This window comes from Blennius ocellaris (assembly GCF_963422515.1).
Source record: "Blennius ocellaris genome assembly, chromosome: 21".
In the NCBI taxonomy this organism is placed as follows: domain Eukaryota; kingdom Metazoa; phylum Chordata; class Actinopteri; order Blenniiformes; family Blenniidae; genus Blennius; species Blennius ocellaris.
The window spans coordinates 13,296,284-13,308,965 of record NC_137670.1 but is presented as its reverse complement, the minus strand read 5'-3'; the positions used below and the strand labels follow the sequence as shown (position 1 = coordinate 13,308,965).

Here is a 12,682-nt window from a genome sequence, read left to right as displayed (position 1 = left end):
AGATAACAAAATAACATAACCTCATTTCACCACAGTGTCCTCTCATAAGATGAGAAGGAGGAATAAAGTACTTTGTTCGGGATTAGAGATTACAAAGATCCTTCCAAAGAAGTTTCTAGCGAGTGAAATGATTCCAACTTCAATTCAGCACGAACAAGGACGTGACCCAAAACTACCTTGAACTACAAAACTGAGTTTTCAGGTGTATCGTATGAATTAATTACCTTGATATTTTAAACACTTTGTTAAAAAAGTTAAGTCTGAGCCAAACCTTAATAAAAGAGCATCTTCAGTTAGAATTACCAAATAAATCAAGGATGTTCAGTTGGAAGTACATGCTGTATTGTCTGAACAGCCATACTTTCACTTTACTTTGTATTCTAGTGCTAAACTACAACATGTCTGTTTTGTGTCTTCAACTTGAAGCGTACAGATTTTTGCATTTCATGACAGGTGAATTATTTTTCATCTGTATAAACACAGGATAAATGTGGCGTCTAATTCTGTGCATGTTTCTGACAAATTTTAGGGTTGATGCAGTTAATGCCTGAAACCATTGAGACACACACACACACACACACACACACACACACACACACACACACACACACACACACACACACACACACACACACACACACACACACACACACACACACACACACACACACACACACACAATGAGTGACAGCTGCAATCAGTCGATGGTGTGTGTTGACAGTTTGAGTTTGATTAGCCTGACTCATAATGACTGCAGGAGTACACACACACACACACACACACACACACACACACACACACACACACACACAGACACACACACACACACACACACTTCTGAGAACGTTTCATTGTTTCCTTCTCCCACTCAGAAATCTCAAACCTTTTCCTAATTAAAAGATACATTTTCAGCATGAAATTAAAGGCTGTCCCTCGTGGCGAGATCAGATGGGCGCCTCTCTTCTTTATGACTTTGTTAAAAAATTAATGTCCCTGGAATGTTATTTTTACAACTTCATACATTTTCCTTTCCCTGATGATTATTCATCTTCAATAGAGCTTCTAAGTGCAGTTCAGAAGAACCGTTTTCTTTTTCAAAGCACGCATGGCTTTTGTCTTTTGCAGAGCCGCATAATCTTTCGTAGCATTGGGAATGTCGACACGTCTCGCTGTGAGTCTGAACGCTTTCAGGTTGTAGATCTCTGCACATTGTCAGTGCATCCCATCGTTGAGATTTGATTTGTGCTTTTTCTCCACACAGTGAAACGGATGCGTTGACGTCTCATTTTGTGATTAGAGTCACACATTCATTTCCTGCTTTATATCAAATTGGGACTCCTTGAACCACGTTGAGCAGCATTAGGGTGACTCACATCCTGCATTGAAATGAGGGCAAGACAAATTTCCAGATGTGTCCTGGAAATGGAGATGTATGCCAAGACCAACTACATTTAATTCATGTCAGTGGTTTGGGCACACAACTACTGTCCTTTTGTGTATTTCGCAGGAATGCATGCAGCCTCAAGATATCTGCTGCTCCTGTGATGTGAGAGGTCAGCTGGGCTCACACTGAGAGTACCGAGGGCTTCTTCCACTCCACTGCACATTGTGTGTCCTGCTGTGTGACTCCTGTCTTTTAAATGGAATCTGCTGGCTTTAATATTAATAATAACAATAATATAAAAAAAAAACAACTTGGAGTCTACCTACTGATCCATAGCTAAAGAATCCTTCTTAAATTAACAACACTTTATACCCATTTAAAAACCAGTGTCTTACTAAATTATCTCTTGATCTGTTGATTAATTGCCAAAAAAAAAAAAAAAAAGATGTTTTTCTACATCACTTCGCGTAGAACTTTGTCCACGTTTTACTATTTAACCTGCACTGATTTACTTTTTCTGCACCAAATTGAAACGCGGTTTTGTAAAGTGTGTCCTTAGTACTGGAGCACCAGGTTCATATATCAGCTTAACCTGGTGCTTAAAATAAACACATTGCACAAATGGCTACCGATAATGTGAAGGATATTGGATCGGTACCATTTGGGTTCAAATCTAATTCTGACGTGTTTTTAATGGGACAAATTGGAAGCTTCAAATGAACCTGGTGAAAAATGTGTCATGTCAGGCTCAAGGGAAACAAACATCCATACATGCTATTATATTTTCTGGGTCAGGCCTCAGTCATGTTCGTATAACCCCGGGAATAAAAGTACTATTTTCCGAGGCTTGATCCACGCAGATTCTTTCACTGGAGAAGTATTAGGACAGGTGGAAGGCATTAATCTGGTTTTTCACCACAGTGGTCTCCGGGACGCCCGGCCTGCCTCACCTGCCTCACCTGCCTCACCTGCCTTGATCTCTCTCACCTGCTCACTTTGTTCCTCCCTGCGCTGCTGATAATCCATCCGTCACTCCGAATGTCAGTCGTATGGCCCGTGATGCCCGTAATGGATTTCTAACCGAGCTGAAAACCATTAATGTGTCACCGCATGTATGAAGCAGTGAAAAATAGTGTCTCCACACAACCTGACAAGCCTGCCAGGGTACAGGTATTGTCGTGGAGAGATAACGTACATTGTCATTCCATAGTATAATCCACATTTGTCACTCAGTTTGACCTAAAAAGTAACTGAGTTTTCATTTTTTCTTTTCTATGCAGTTTGTGATACAACAGCACAACTCACAGATGTGATACAAGTGATTGGCTAGTGCTTAAATCTCTTTCACATAATCAAAAGCATTGTACCTCTCTGACTAACTGCACTTGTTCTTATAAATATAACTTCTGTCGCCTAATTTCCCTAAATATTAGAATTGCCAACTGTGACTCATTTGTTCCTTTAAACACAAGTTGTAAGTGCGTGTCTGCACTTTTAAACTAGCAGAACTGGTCCAGTAATTATTGTAATACTACAGTTTTAGTGTTAAATGTCCCGTTCCCCCAACAGCCGCTGTCATTAAACAAGTTTATTTTTCGTTGCTGGAGCTGAATCTTTTTGGTGAAAACATGTTGCAGAAAATATAGGAAATAAATCACATTCATTCTCACAATTTATGTTATTTTCGAACATATTATAATTTTTTATTATACAATTATTTAAAGACAAAACTGTACACTGGTCTTGGTGATATACAGTTATATATTTGTAAAAAAATAAGAAATAATGGATTAAGAATGATCCTGTATTCTTTGTTTTTTTCATCTTCTTGGATTAAGATCATGTGTTTATTTATTTTTTTAAGTCTTTTTATGATGAGTTCTTGGAGTTCTTATCTGTGTTTCAACTCTGCCGATGGCGGATCAGTGCTTTAACCCGGAGTTGTCTGAGATTTGAAGAACGTCGCAGCAAAGGGCTGGTTGTTTGTTCAATTTCATCCAAACTGTTAGATTCTCTCTCTGCAAGTTACATTTCTGACCGACACACATGGAGGAGGAGGCCTTTAATCCATTTATAGTGATATATATAGTTGATCACTATGAACTCGTTTTCCTTTATTTGGGACTTTGAAAAATTACCTGACTTGAGTTTGTCTTTCCTTAGAGTTCCTTCACGTCCTTTTGAGTTGTTTTCATTAGTCATTTTTATTCCCTCTTTATTATTATTTGTGTTTTTTCATAATGCAAAACAGCCGTAATTCATTTTCGTAGCCTCTGGTGAGCACTATGAATATAACATGGGGGGGGGGGGGTCATTTCTGTTTCTTCTACCGCTCTGCCACACGTCTCACTGTAAAGAAACACGGATTACAAACTTTCAATTCCACTATAGTAGAACCTTCATCAAGGTACAGAGAGAGAACAAAGAACACTAGAACCGAATGTTAGTGACATGTAATGTGACCAAACGTTTAGTTTTTAAAAGAAACAGTACTGTGAAAGCTACATTACTTTTTTTTCTTAATTGCCCTGAGTAAAGAACTCCACAGCGGACTGGCACTGACTTTCTAACACAAGCCACTGCGTTGCTCTGCTTCTGTCGAGCACCTGCTCTCGACACGACTGCCGTAAAAGGTGCAATAAGTATTGCGAAACTCCCCCTTGAGCGTGAAACAGCCATTTCTCCCTCCCGCTGGCTGGCGTACCTGACCAGCAGCTGGCTTCCAGTTTTTCTGCAATATTAATCTCTCGCCATGGGGGCGACAACGGATTGATGTCGATTGTTACAGAAACTCTTCAGCATGTCAGTCCCGTGCACATGAATGCCCACGCGCGTTCTGTCAGCGGGATGAACTCACAATGCTCGCGTCGTAGTTTACAAACCGTTACAGGTGATTTCACTTAAAAAAAATAACCTCCGTTCTTCGCTTTGACGGGGTGAAAAAACACTATTTAGTGGTTCAAAGTAACTTGGAAGTATGATCTCAGTGCTGAAGTTAATGTATTTATGCATTTATTATTTAATTTAACTTGGCTTTTATTTTATTTTCACATTTCCACATGCCAACACTTTTTTGATGATGATAAATCTTACATTTCTTTTTCTTCTGCTTCTCGTTTTTACACACTTTTCTTTATTTCCGTGTGCAAATCCCCTCATGATTACTTGTGAAGAAAATCAAGATTCAGTCTGTCTCATTTGAATTTAAAGAATTAAAGAATGAGGTGAACGTGCTGGATTGAGGTCATATTTATTTAGGCTCCAATTAGTCAGCAACTGTGTGGATACTTGGTGTTGAGCCAAAACCTGCAGTGTGTGACGTGTGTTTGGATTAACGTGTGTGGTTTCCATGCTCGGTGCTTGAGAGTCGGCCGTCCTGGCCAGAAGCACGCGCTGAATCAGTGCGTCATGTTTAGTTATGGGTACCGAGTTATAACTGGATAATCCCTGCTTGAGGGTGGGGGTAACGGTCCTGTGAGCTAACGTTGCCTTAATAAACAGTATTGTGTTTATTTTCGGTTCCGCCAAGTTTGTTTTTGACTCGCTCCTAAGGCATTAGGGGTGCTATGTTGGGAATTTATGAGTTTATCCGCTTTAATGTAGCCATGATTAACACCTTTGAAAAGTGTGATTGTCATCTCTGAAGCTGTTGATGTCTGATCCTTCACTCACTCCAGCGGGCAGACGGCCATATTTACTGCGGCTCGGAGAAGAGCATCGAGACAGAAAAGCTGCTAATTACTAAGTTCATGAGGCGGATAAAGCTGCGCGCAGACTTTAAATATCAATAAGTGTGCGCTGCACTCTGTCTGATTGGGCTCTTTATCTTAATTCAAGCAGATGGTGGAAGTTTATTTTGACTGTGTTTGATACAGACATGCAAAGTGTCACGTAAAGGGCAGAGGGACCATAAAGGAAACTAAACATAACAAACCTCTCTCTCTCTCTCTCTCACTCTCTCGCTCTCTCTCTCTCTCCCTCTCTCTCTCTCTCTCGACCAATCACACCCTTTGCTTTCTAGAATAATGTAATTAGTGGCCATTGTTCCTGACATAAACGGAGAATAAATTAAGTCGCCCATACAAGAACAAAACCAACGTAAATCTCTCATATCCAATCTGTGATTTAGCACTTGAACCAGAGGCGGAAGTAAGAAATTACAACTATTCATAACAGTAATTCAGTATTGGAGTGTTTTTTCAGGTATATACTTTACTCAATTTAAGTACTAAACTTTGATTTGACAATTATAATCATGAGTCGTTACTGAGTACACACCCAGAATGTGAATTATTCAAATATTTTTATTGCACATCTATTTATTTAGGAGACAGTTAATGCTATATATATATCTACATTTCATACATGTGAGAGATGTGAATATGCGTTGTTGTTTGTCTCAGAAATGTGCTTTCAATGTCAGTAGAATTTTATTTACAAGTAAAATGGAAGCAACAGACATTTTGTAAGTTTCCTTAATTCTATTTTTTTTTTTTTTTACTGTTTTGTTCCAGCTGCGTTGAAGGGAAAAAACAGTTGTGAACATTACGAATTTATATCGTCTATATTGTTGTTACGTTCGTTTTCTTGAGTGGGTATTACAAGCTGATGTGTCCTCAGCAGGATACTGTGATTTTATTTCTTTATTTATTTTTTGTCATTTTCTTTGACCAGAGGACACAAGTCCTGGGTTTCACCTTGAACAAATTCAATAAAAGTTTATGGACCCCGGGGTGAAAATGTGCCCACAGCGCTGCAGCTGAAAGTAGGACGGATTACCACGGGGAGCCTGATCTGGGCTGGATGGGGCCCTGCAGGTAGAAATTCTCATGAAGCCGGTGGCTCTGGCAGCTTCTGCACTACGAGTTTAAATAGACGTCGACAGCCAGCAGGAGAATTTGCCTGTTGGCTGCCAGTTGTGGCCTAAATGTACTTTGTCACAATAAAGATGATTTATTTAAAGACCACACAGAGCAAGGCGGGGGCAGTATTTCAAGCCATCATGGAAATTAGGCCTTCACTTTTTTTTTTTTTTTGTTTCCAGTGGAGAGAGCTTAGCGGAGCTGTCAATGGCAGTTTTAATGGATGCTAATTCATCCTCCAGAGCTCATCATAAATGCCTCGCTCTCTGCCTGTTGTGCAATGAATGGCATCAGCATTACTGCAAAAGCGCGGCGCACTAACCACTTCTGTTTTATGAGTCAGAGAAGCTGCCTGCTTCATGCTGTCATGCAGTGGAACGGATACCTTTCCAGTTTCATTATTTGACCGTGTGTTTTGCAGATTTAAAGTGAAACCTGCTATTTACTTCCACGTTCCTCGGTGCCTCTGGTAGCCTATTTGGTCAAACCGTGTGTTAACAGTGAGTACTGCTCTGCAAATAGAAAGATTACTGTTGCTTAAAGATGGAGTAGGAGGGATTTTATGATCTCCGCCAAGTAGAGTGCACAGTGCAGGAGTGGCTGTCTGATGGGTTTTGGTTATTTATGTAATGCACATGCTGGTCAAAGAAAATGTAATTGAAGTTGAGATGCAGTAATATTATATTCAAGATTTAGAATGCTTGCATATGTGATTGGCATTCCACAGAGTAAAAAGCCTTTAACTGTAGTAACACCAGTAATACTACCTCATGCAATAAAGCTTATTAAAGCATTTAACAGAACCTATTTCAGATTTATGATGTGGCAAGGCCAGCAACATACTTTTTTTTGTGTGCACATTTCCAGATTTTGGTGGGTTACAAAAGGAAATATGTTTTATTTTAAAAAGTGTTTTTTTACAACAAGGTTTTTGGGGGGGGGGGGGGGGGGGGGGGGATTTTTTACTGTTTGGATTTGTTGCCATAAAAAGCCTAATATAAATGCATCCGGTGACGACTGGGGAAATGTGGAGTTTCTCTTTTCCCTTTCTAAATCCTTTTAAATGGTTCCCATTTGATTTTTGTCCCTATTTAAGCAAATCAGACTGAATTTTCACTTCTAATGCAGTGAAATTTAGAAACATCCTTATTAATGTCACAAAGCATTACCACCATACATCGGCGGGTGGGGGATGGGGGGGTGGGGGTTGTTAGACATCAGGAAATCGAGCATGCCTCCACACCGCCATGTTGGTACAGAGAGGAAACCGAGAGCCTGGCTCAGACGGATAATCCCGGGAAATGCGTTCACCATGAAAAGAGCCGAAGCAGCCTTCCCTGTGATGCCTTCGCCATGATTTGCCGCCATGAAAGACTCTCACTCCCCCCCCCCCCCCTTTTTTTTTTTCACCCTTGGTGAAAAGATGCCATTTCTGCCCCTCTGTGATTGCTGAGGTGTTGAGTCACCCAGAGACTAATCTTGGAAATAATAGAGATTAGGGTTTTCCTCATCTTTTTTTTTTTCCTTTACGTTGCTGTAATTTCTCCAGCTCATAATCTTTTATCCCTTCTCAATACGGGAAGGTTGGCTGCAGTGACCTACACTCTCATCCTTCCCCATAGAAAACCAACATGAATGGAGATTAGTGAGGAGGAACTGGCTCCTTTTAAAATGTGGATTTACATTTATAGTAGCAAAGAGAAGAATCAAAAGTCACTCTGATGTCAGAGCTTTGAATCTCTTCACATGCAGCTGGAGTTCGACTCAGCATTGAGGGTTTTACGACGAGATATTAGTATTATTTGTACCAGCACATAATTATTTGCAACATATGATAAAAGCTTGTTTTTTACGTCCAGTTGAGATGCAATTTTAGCATTTCTTTGTATCATTTCAAGATTTGTGTGCTTTAAGGATTATAGAATTTGTTGTTTTTGCAACTTTTTGTTTATTCCTGATTGAAGAGACTATGAGAAGTCCTTTCGTTCATGTTGAAAAATAGGGGGGGGGGGGGGTCATGGATTCGTATCTCATTATGACAGTGTCGTGGGTTCAAATTTTAGGAAGGTGTATCTTCTTGATGTCGAGCGGTGTGTGTGGCCTCTGAACAAAAATGAGTTTGACATCGCTGAACGAGATGGTTCAAAAAAGAAAAAGTCAGTGTTGCGTTTTTCTTTTTTCTTTTTTTTTTTTTTAATAAAAGGCTAAACCGAGTCCCACTGTCTGCTCCGCCTTTTCATTTTAGGTCTTTGCTACAATAATTGAGTTCATTAGTTTGAGGTCACGAAGTTAAAATGATGAGCGACTATTTATAAAAACGTATCAAGGCCTGGCTGCTGGTTAACACATTCCCAACATGATTGGATGAAACTGATTTAACCGCCGATGTTAATTCATCATGTCATATTTGCTGGGACGAGGCGGCGGCGGCGACGCTCTGCGGCTGCAAACGAGACGAGTGACTTGAAAAGGGACAGTCCCGTCTCAGAAGCCTGGTTTTCTTTCGTGTCGGCACACGTTGCACACATTCTCACGGAGGATGACAGTTTCTGGTTTGTTCGGAGCAAAATGCAGTTAATTAAACGTCTCACCCTGATGTGTTTTGCTACTATATGCATCGGAGATTAATGAGATCAATTTCAGATTTGTGTAGAAGAGGGAATCAATGTCCCAAAAAGTCATACTGACAGGCAGATTAAGCACATCGGCCTAGCAGAGACGAGGGGGGGGAAAAAAACAGCTTCTCGACTGAATGTGGTTGTCTCCTTCTGTCTCTTCTTCACTTTCTCTCATTTCTCGCTACTCTGTCATTCACTCCCAATTCAATACAGTGCAACTCAGTGCACCTCATCTGCGTCACTGGCACGTAAAGTGTCCTGGTGGAGCGCTGAAATGGAATTGGAATTCAACACAAAATCAAAGAAGTAAATACGTATCCGCTGTGTTTGTGTGTTTTCCATGGAGATGGAGGCAGCGCATTACACATGCAGAATCAAATCAACAGTAATAATCAGCTTTTATCACTCCACTTGTTTGAAATCTAATTTAAATAAATCAAAGCTGCCGAAGAGCCCTGATTAAACAGACTAAAATATGCTAAAACAATGAAAGGCAACACATTTATTTGAGATTCATTCTGCATATTAACATGGTGGTGGGTATTTTGTAACGCCATTGGTTCAAGTTGTGTTGAAGCAGTGGTTTGTTGTGATAAATGTCTTTATCTACAGGGTTTGTTATTCTGTGTCGCCGTGCAGTTTCCAGCTTTCGATCAGATAGTGAAGTCGCTTTTCTTTGTGTTTGCTATCAGTGTTTCAAACCGGGAGTTTCAGTTTTGTTTCTGTCCGTGTCGAAAGTGAGAAGAATCTGAGATTAATGGCTTTCTGCTGTGCAGGATTTATTGGTTGATCAGTCTGTTGCTCAGTGGAGGTTTGTATCCACAACATACACATTTCAATGTATTCCTAAGTAACAGTTATTTGCATTCAATCTTAAGTTTTTCTAAATTACAAAAAAGTTAATGATACAAATTAGAATTTTCGAACAAGTGAATTCATCCATTGTTTTTGTCTTATAATGATATACTGTATTTCTGCACCTGTTCAGGGTGCTAGCAGTCGTAGTAAACGGCTGTCATCCTCTTCACTTGCTTGCTCCAATTTTTAGTGACTGTGAGATTTTTTATTGTTTTAATGACACCATGTGGAGAAATAACCCCTCCCTCTGCTAGTGGATACTCACTTTGATCCTCTCACAGGGACTTGGAAACGTACAAAGATTACCGACATACTGAATCAATTCAGTATAATATGAAAAAACCGGTACGGTGTTTTCATATTACAGGAAAATAGTAGAGGAAAGCAGCATCTCCTTCTCTCCGAATAGTGTGAAGAAGGTGTGGACAGAAACAGAAACAGCCTGTTCTCAGCAGAGCTCACTGGAGGAACTTTTAAACTGGCTGAAATCCAGGACCAAGGCGGGATTTGGGGGGCAAAACACTTTGAGTGCAATGTCGCTGGACCTCTGACACCTGAGTGAAATTTGTTGTAAATCTGTATAATATGGGACCTTTAAAACAGAATTGTGTTCAAGTACACTTGTTCAACTTGAGGACTCGTCTTTCACCATCGTCGCCCCTGGAGGATTTTATCCCAAAGCTTTTTATAACTGCAGGCAATGATTAAACAAGACACGCTGTGTTGTCCTCCACTCCTGCTCTTGTATCTGTGGTCGTTGGTTAACATCAGAGCACCTGTGTGGAATAATCCAACACATTTGATCCCTCTTTGACCTCTTTTTTTTTCTTTTTTTTTTAAAGGCTCCTCAAATCTCTTCCCGAGTTAAATGTTCCCTCAGCGGTGCTCCTCGTTTCTCTGAGCCTCTTTCCAATCCCAAAAAAATGGAAGCTTTTTCTCATTTATATTCGCTTCTTCTGTCTCTTAGCTCTGCTCAAGTCCTTTTGAAAATGGGACCAGATTAGTGAAAACATGCTAATGCTCAAGGACTTTCTGACCTGTTTCATATATCCTGAAATCCAGAGGTGAAAAGAGCAGGAATCTGGGTCTTCTTGTCAATATGAGTTGCTTTCATATGGTATGTCATTGTATTGCAGATTGTTTCCGTTCACTATCTGCAGTCATTACAGAAAAGATTTTGGTTTTCGTGAACAAAACACGCACAATGATGATTTATACTGTATTTGACACAGATGTGTTCACTGTTACATTTTCACAGTCTAGTTCACTTTTATTTTTGGTTCTAATCCACACAAAACAAACAAATGTTCATTTAAGTGATGATCTTATCCATAAGGACATAAATCATGTTCTTTTCCTCCCATAGTTACAGTTAAAACCTGCTATTTAACCTTCTCTCCCCGTCGTGTAGTTTTCATCTGTAATGGTAATTCCTTTTTTATTCCTTTCTTCTCATCTCTCGTATTATTTTTGACTCTTTCACTTGGTTTTACTCCTGCCACCAGCCAGTGCTCAATTTATCCACCTCATACGACATCTCCTGACATTTTCCATCCCACTGCAGCCAAGCATCCCTTCTCCCCTTACCCCGTCCATACCGAGTCACACTTCCAAGTTATTCAAATGGAATAAGAAAAAACCCATTTATGTCGGAAATGTGACATCTGTTTGAGGTTGAATCGACATTCAAACCTTCACCGAGACACATGGTTTCAAGGGGATTTTCATCACATGCCGTCAGATTCACACATGACCCTTTGCGTCAACAACCTCTGAACTTTTGGTGTACAGGCATCTCAGACAATCTGAAATCACCATTCTTGCGTAAGACACTGCGCATTTTAATGTGAGAGCGCCGTTGTTATGTCACTTGGGGTCTTGGCAAAGGTCAGTGCCGCGGTGCTCTTTAAAGCACGGGCCGTCCCGAAGCATTTCAGCCAAAGTTAAATGTAATGAGATGAGAGGTCATATGGAAGAAGAGGTCAAAGCACAGTTTGTTGTGAAAATGGCTGAGGGGTTCATTAAAGAGAAAAACTTCATATGTAAAGTTATGCGAGCAGGAAGAGAGAGAAAAGAAATTAGAGGGCAACGACAGAACAACAACAAAATTGAGTAGTCTGCTGACTTTTTCGGCCTTCAAACCTCCTTCCAGTTCTCTTCCTATTTGCGTTGACTAAACCATTTGCAGCATCAGAAGAAGCCACACAATTACAGTCTCTGGTGTTGTGCTTAAAGGCCAGGGACATTTGTCAAGATAAACGATGGACTTGTAAAGCAGGAAAAGGCCACACAAAGGCTCTCATCATTTATCCCCTGCTATTACTGAAGTCATCAAAGCTTTACTGAGTGAGTCGTTTACTGTAGAATCCTCTCTTGCTCTCACGCGGGCTTAAAATGGATGTGCCGCTTCGCCCTCTTTTCTCAACTTAACACACTGTGACCATCCCTGCTGTAGGTGCGCTGTCCCAGAGCCAGGTCCATCCCCTGCTGGGCTCGCTGCCGGTGCCGGGCCGGCCCCTCCAGCCGCAGACTCACGCCCAGCTGGAGCACTTCCTCCCACTCAGGGTCAACGGCTCCTCGCCGCTCAGCCTCTTTCCCAATTTCAACACGGTAAGAAGCCCCGCCGGATTTCTCATTACATGCAAACCTGTGCACGGATCAGCCGTAACATTATGACTATGTCACGGTCACCAGGATGCAGAAATCTTTCAGTGGCGTTTAGACTTTAAGGCGTCGACTGGGCCTCCAAATTAAGCCGATTTTACTCCAATCACACGTCTGTGTGAGATGTGTTGACAGAGGAGTTCCCACCTTGCAACTTGCAGGACTGTCAATAACATTCACTCTCATTGAGTCAGTTTTCCCTGAAGGCAGAAGCAGAGAAGAGAGAAAGAAGGTGAATCCACACCAGCGACTCCAAATGATTTGAATGATCAATTACCTATTTGCGGTGGATCCTC

General features: G+C 40.8%; 1 protein-coding gene across 1 annotated transcript in view; it reads left to right on the top strand.

Moving 5' to 3' along the window:
• LOC308145284 (zinc finger protein 385B-like) overlaps positions 1-12,682 on the top strand; it is a gene marked incomplete at both ends in the record, with an annotated part of 40,491 nt that overhangs the window by 17,769 nt on the left and 10,040 nt on the right. Inside the window, one exon of the mRNA XM_080516665.1 lies at positions 12,178-12,332. Within this exon, the coding sequence (XP_080372791.1) occupies positions 12,178-12,332 (155 nt within the window). The remainder of the gene's footprint in view (positions 1-12,177; positions 12,333-12,682) is intronic.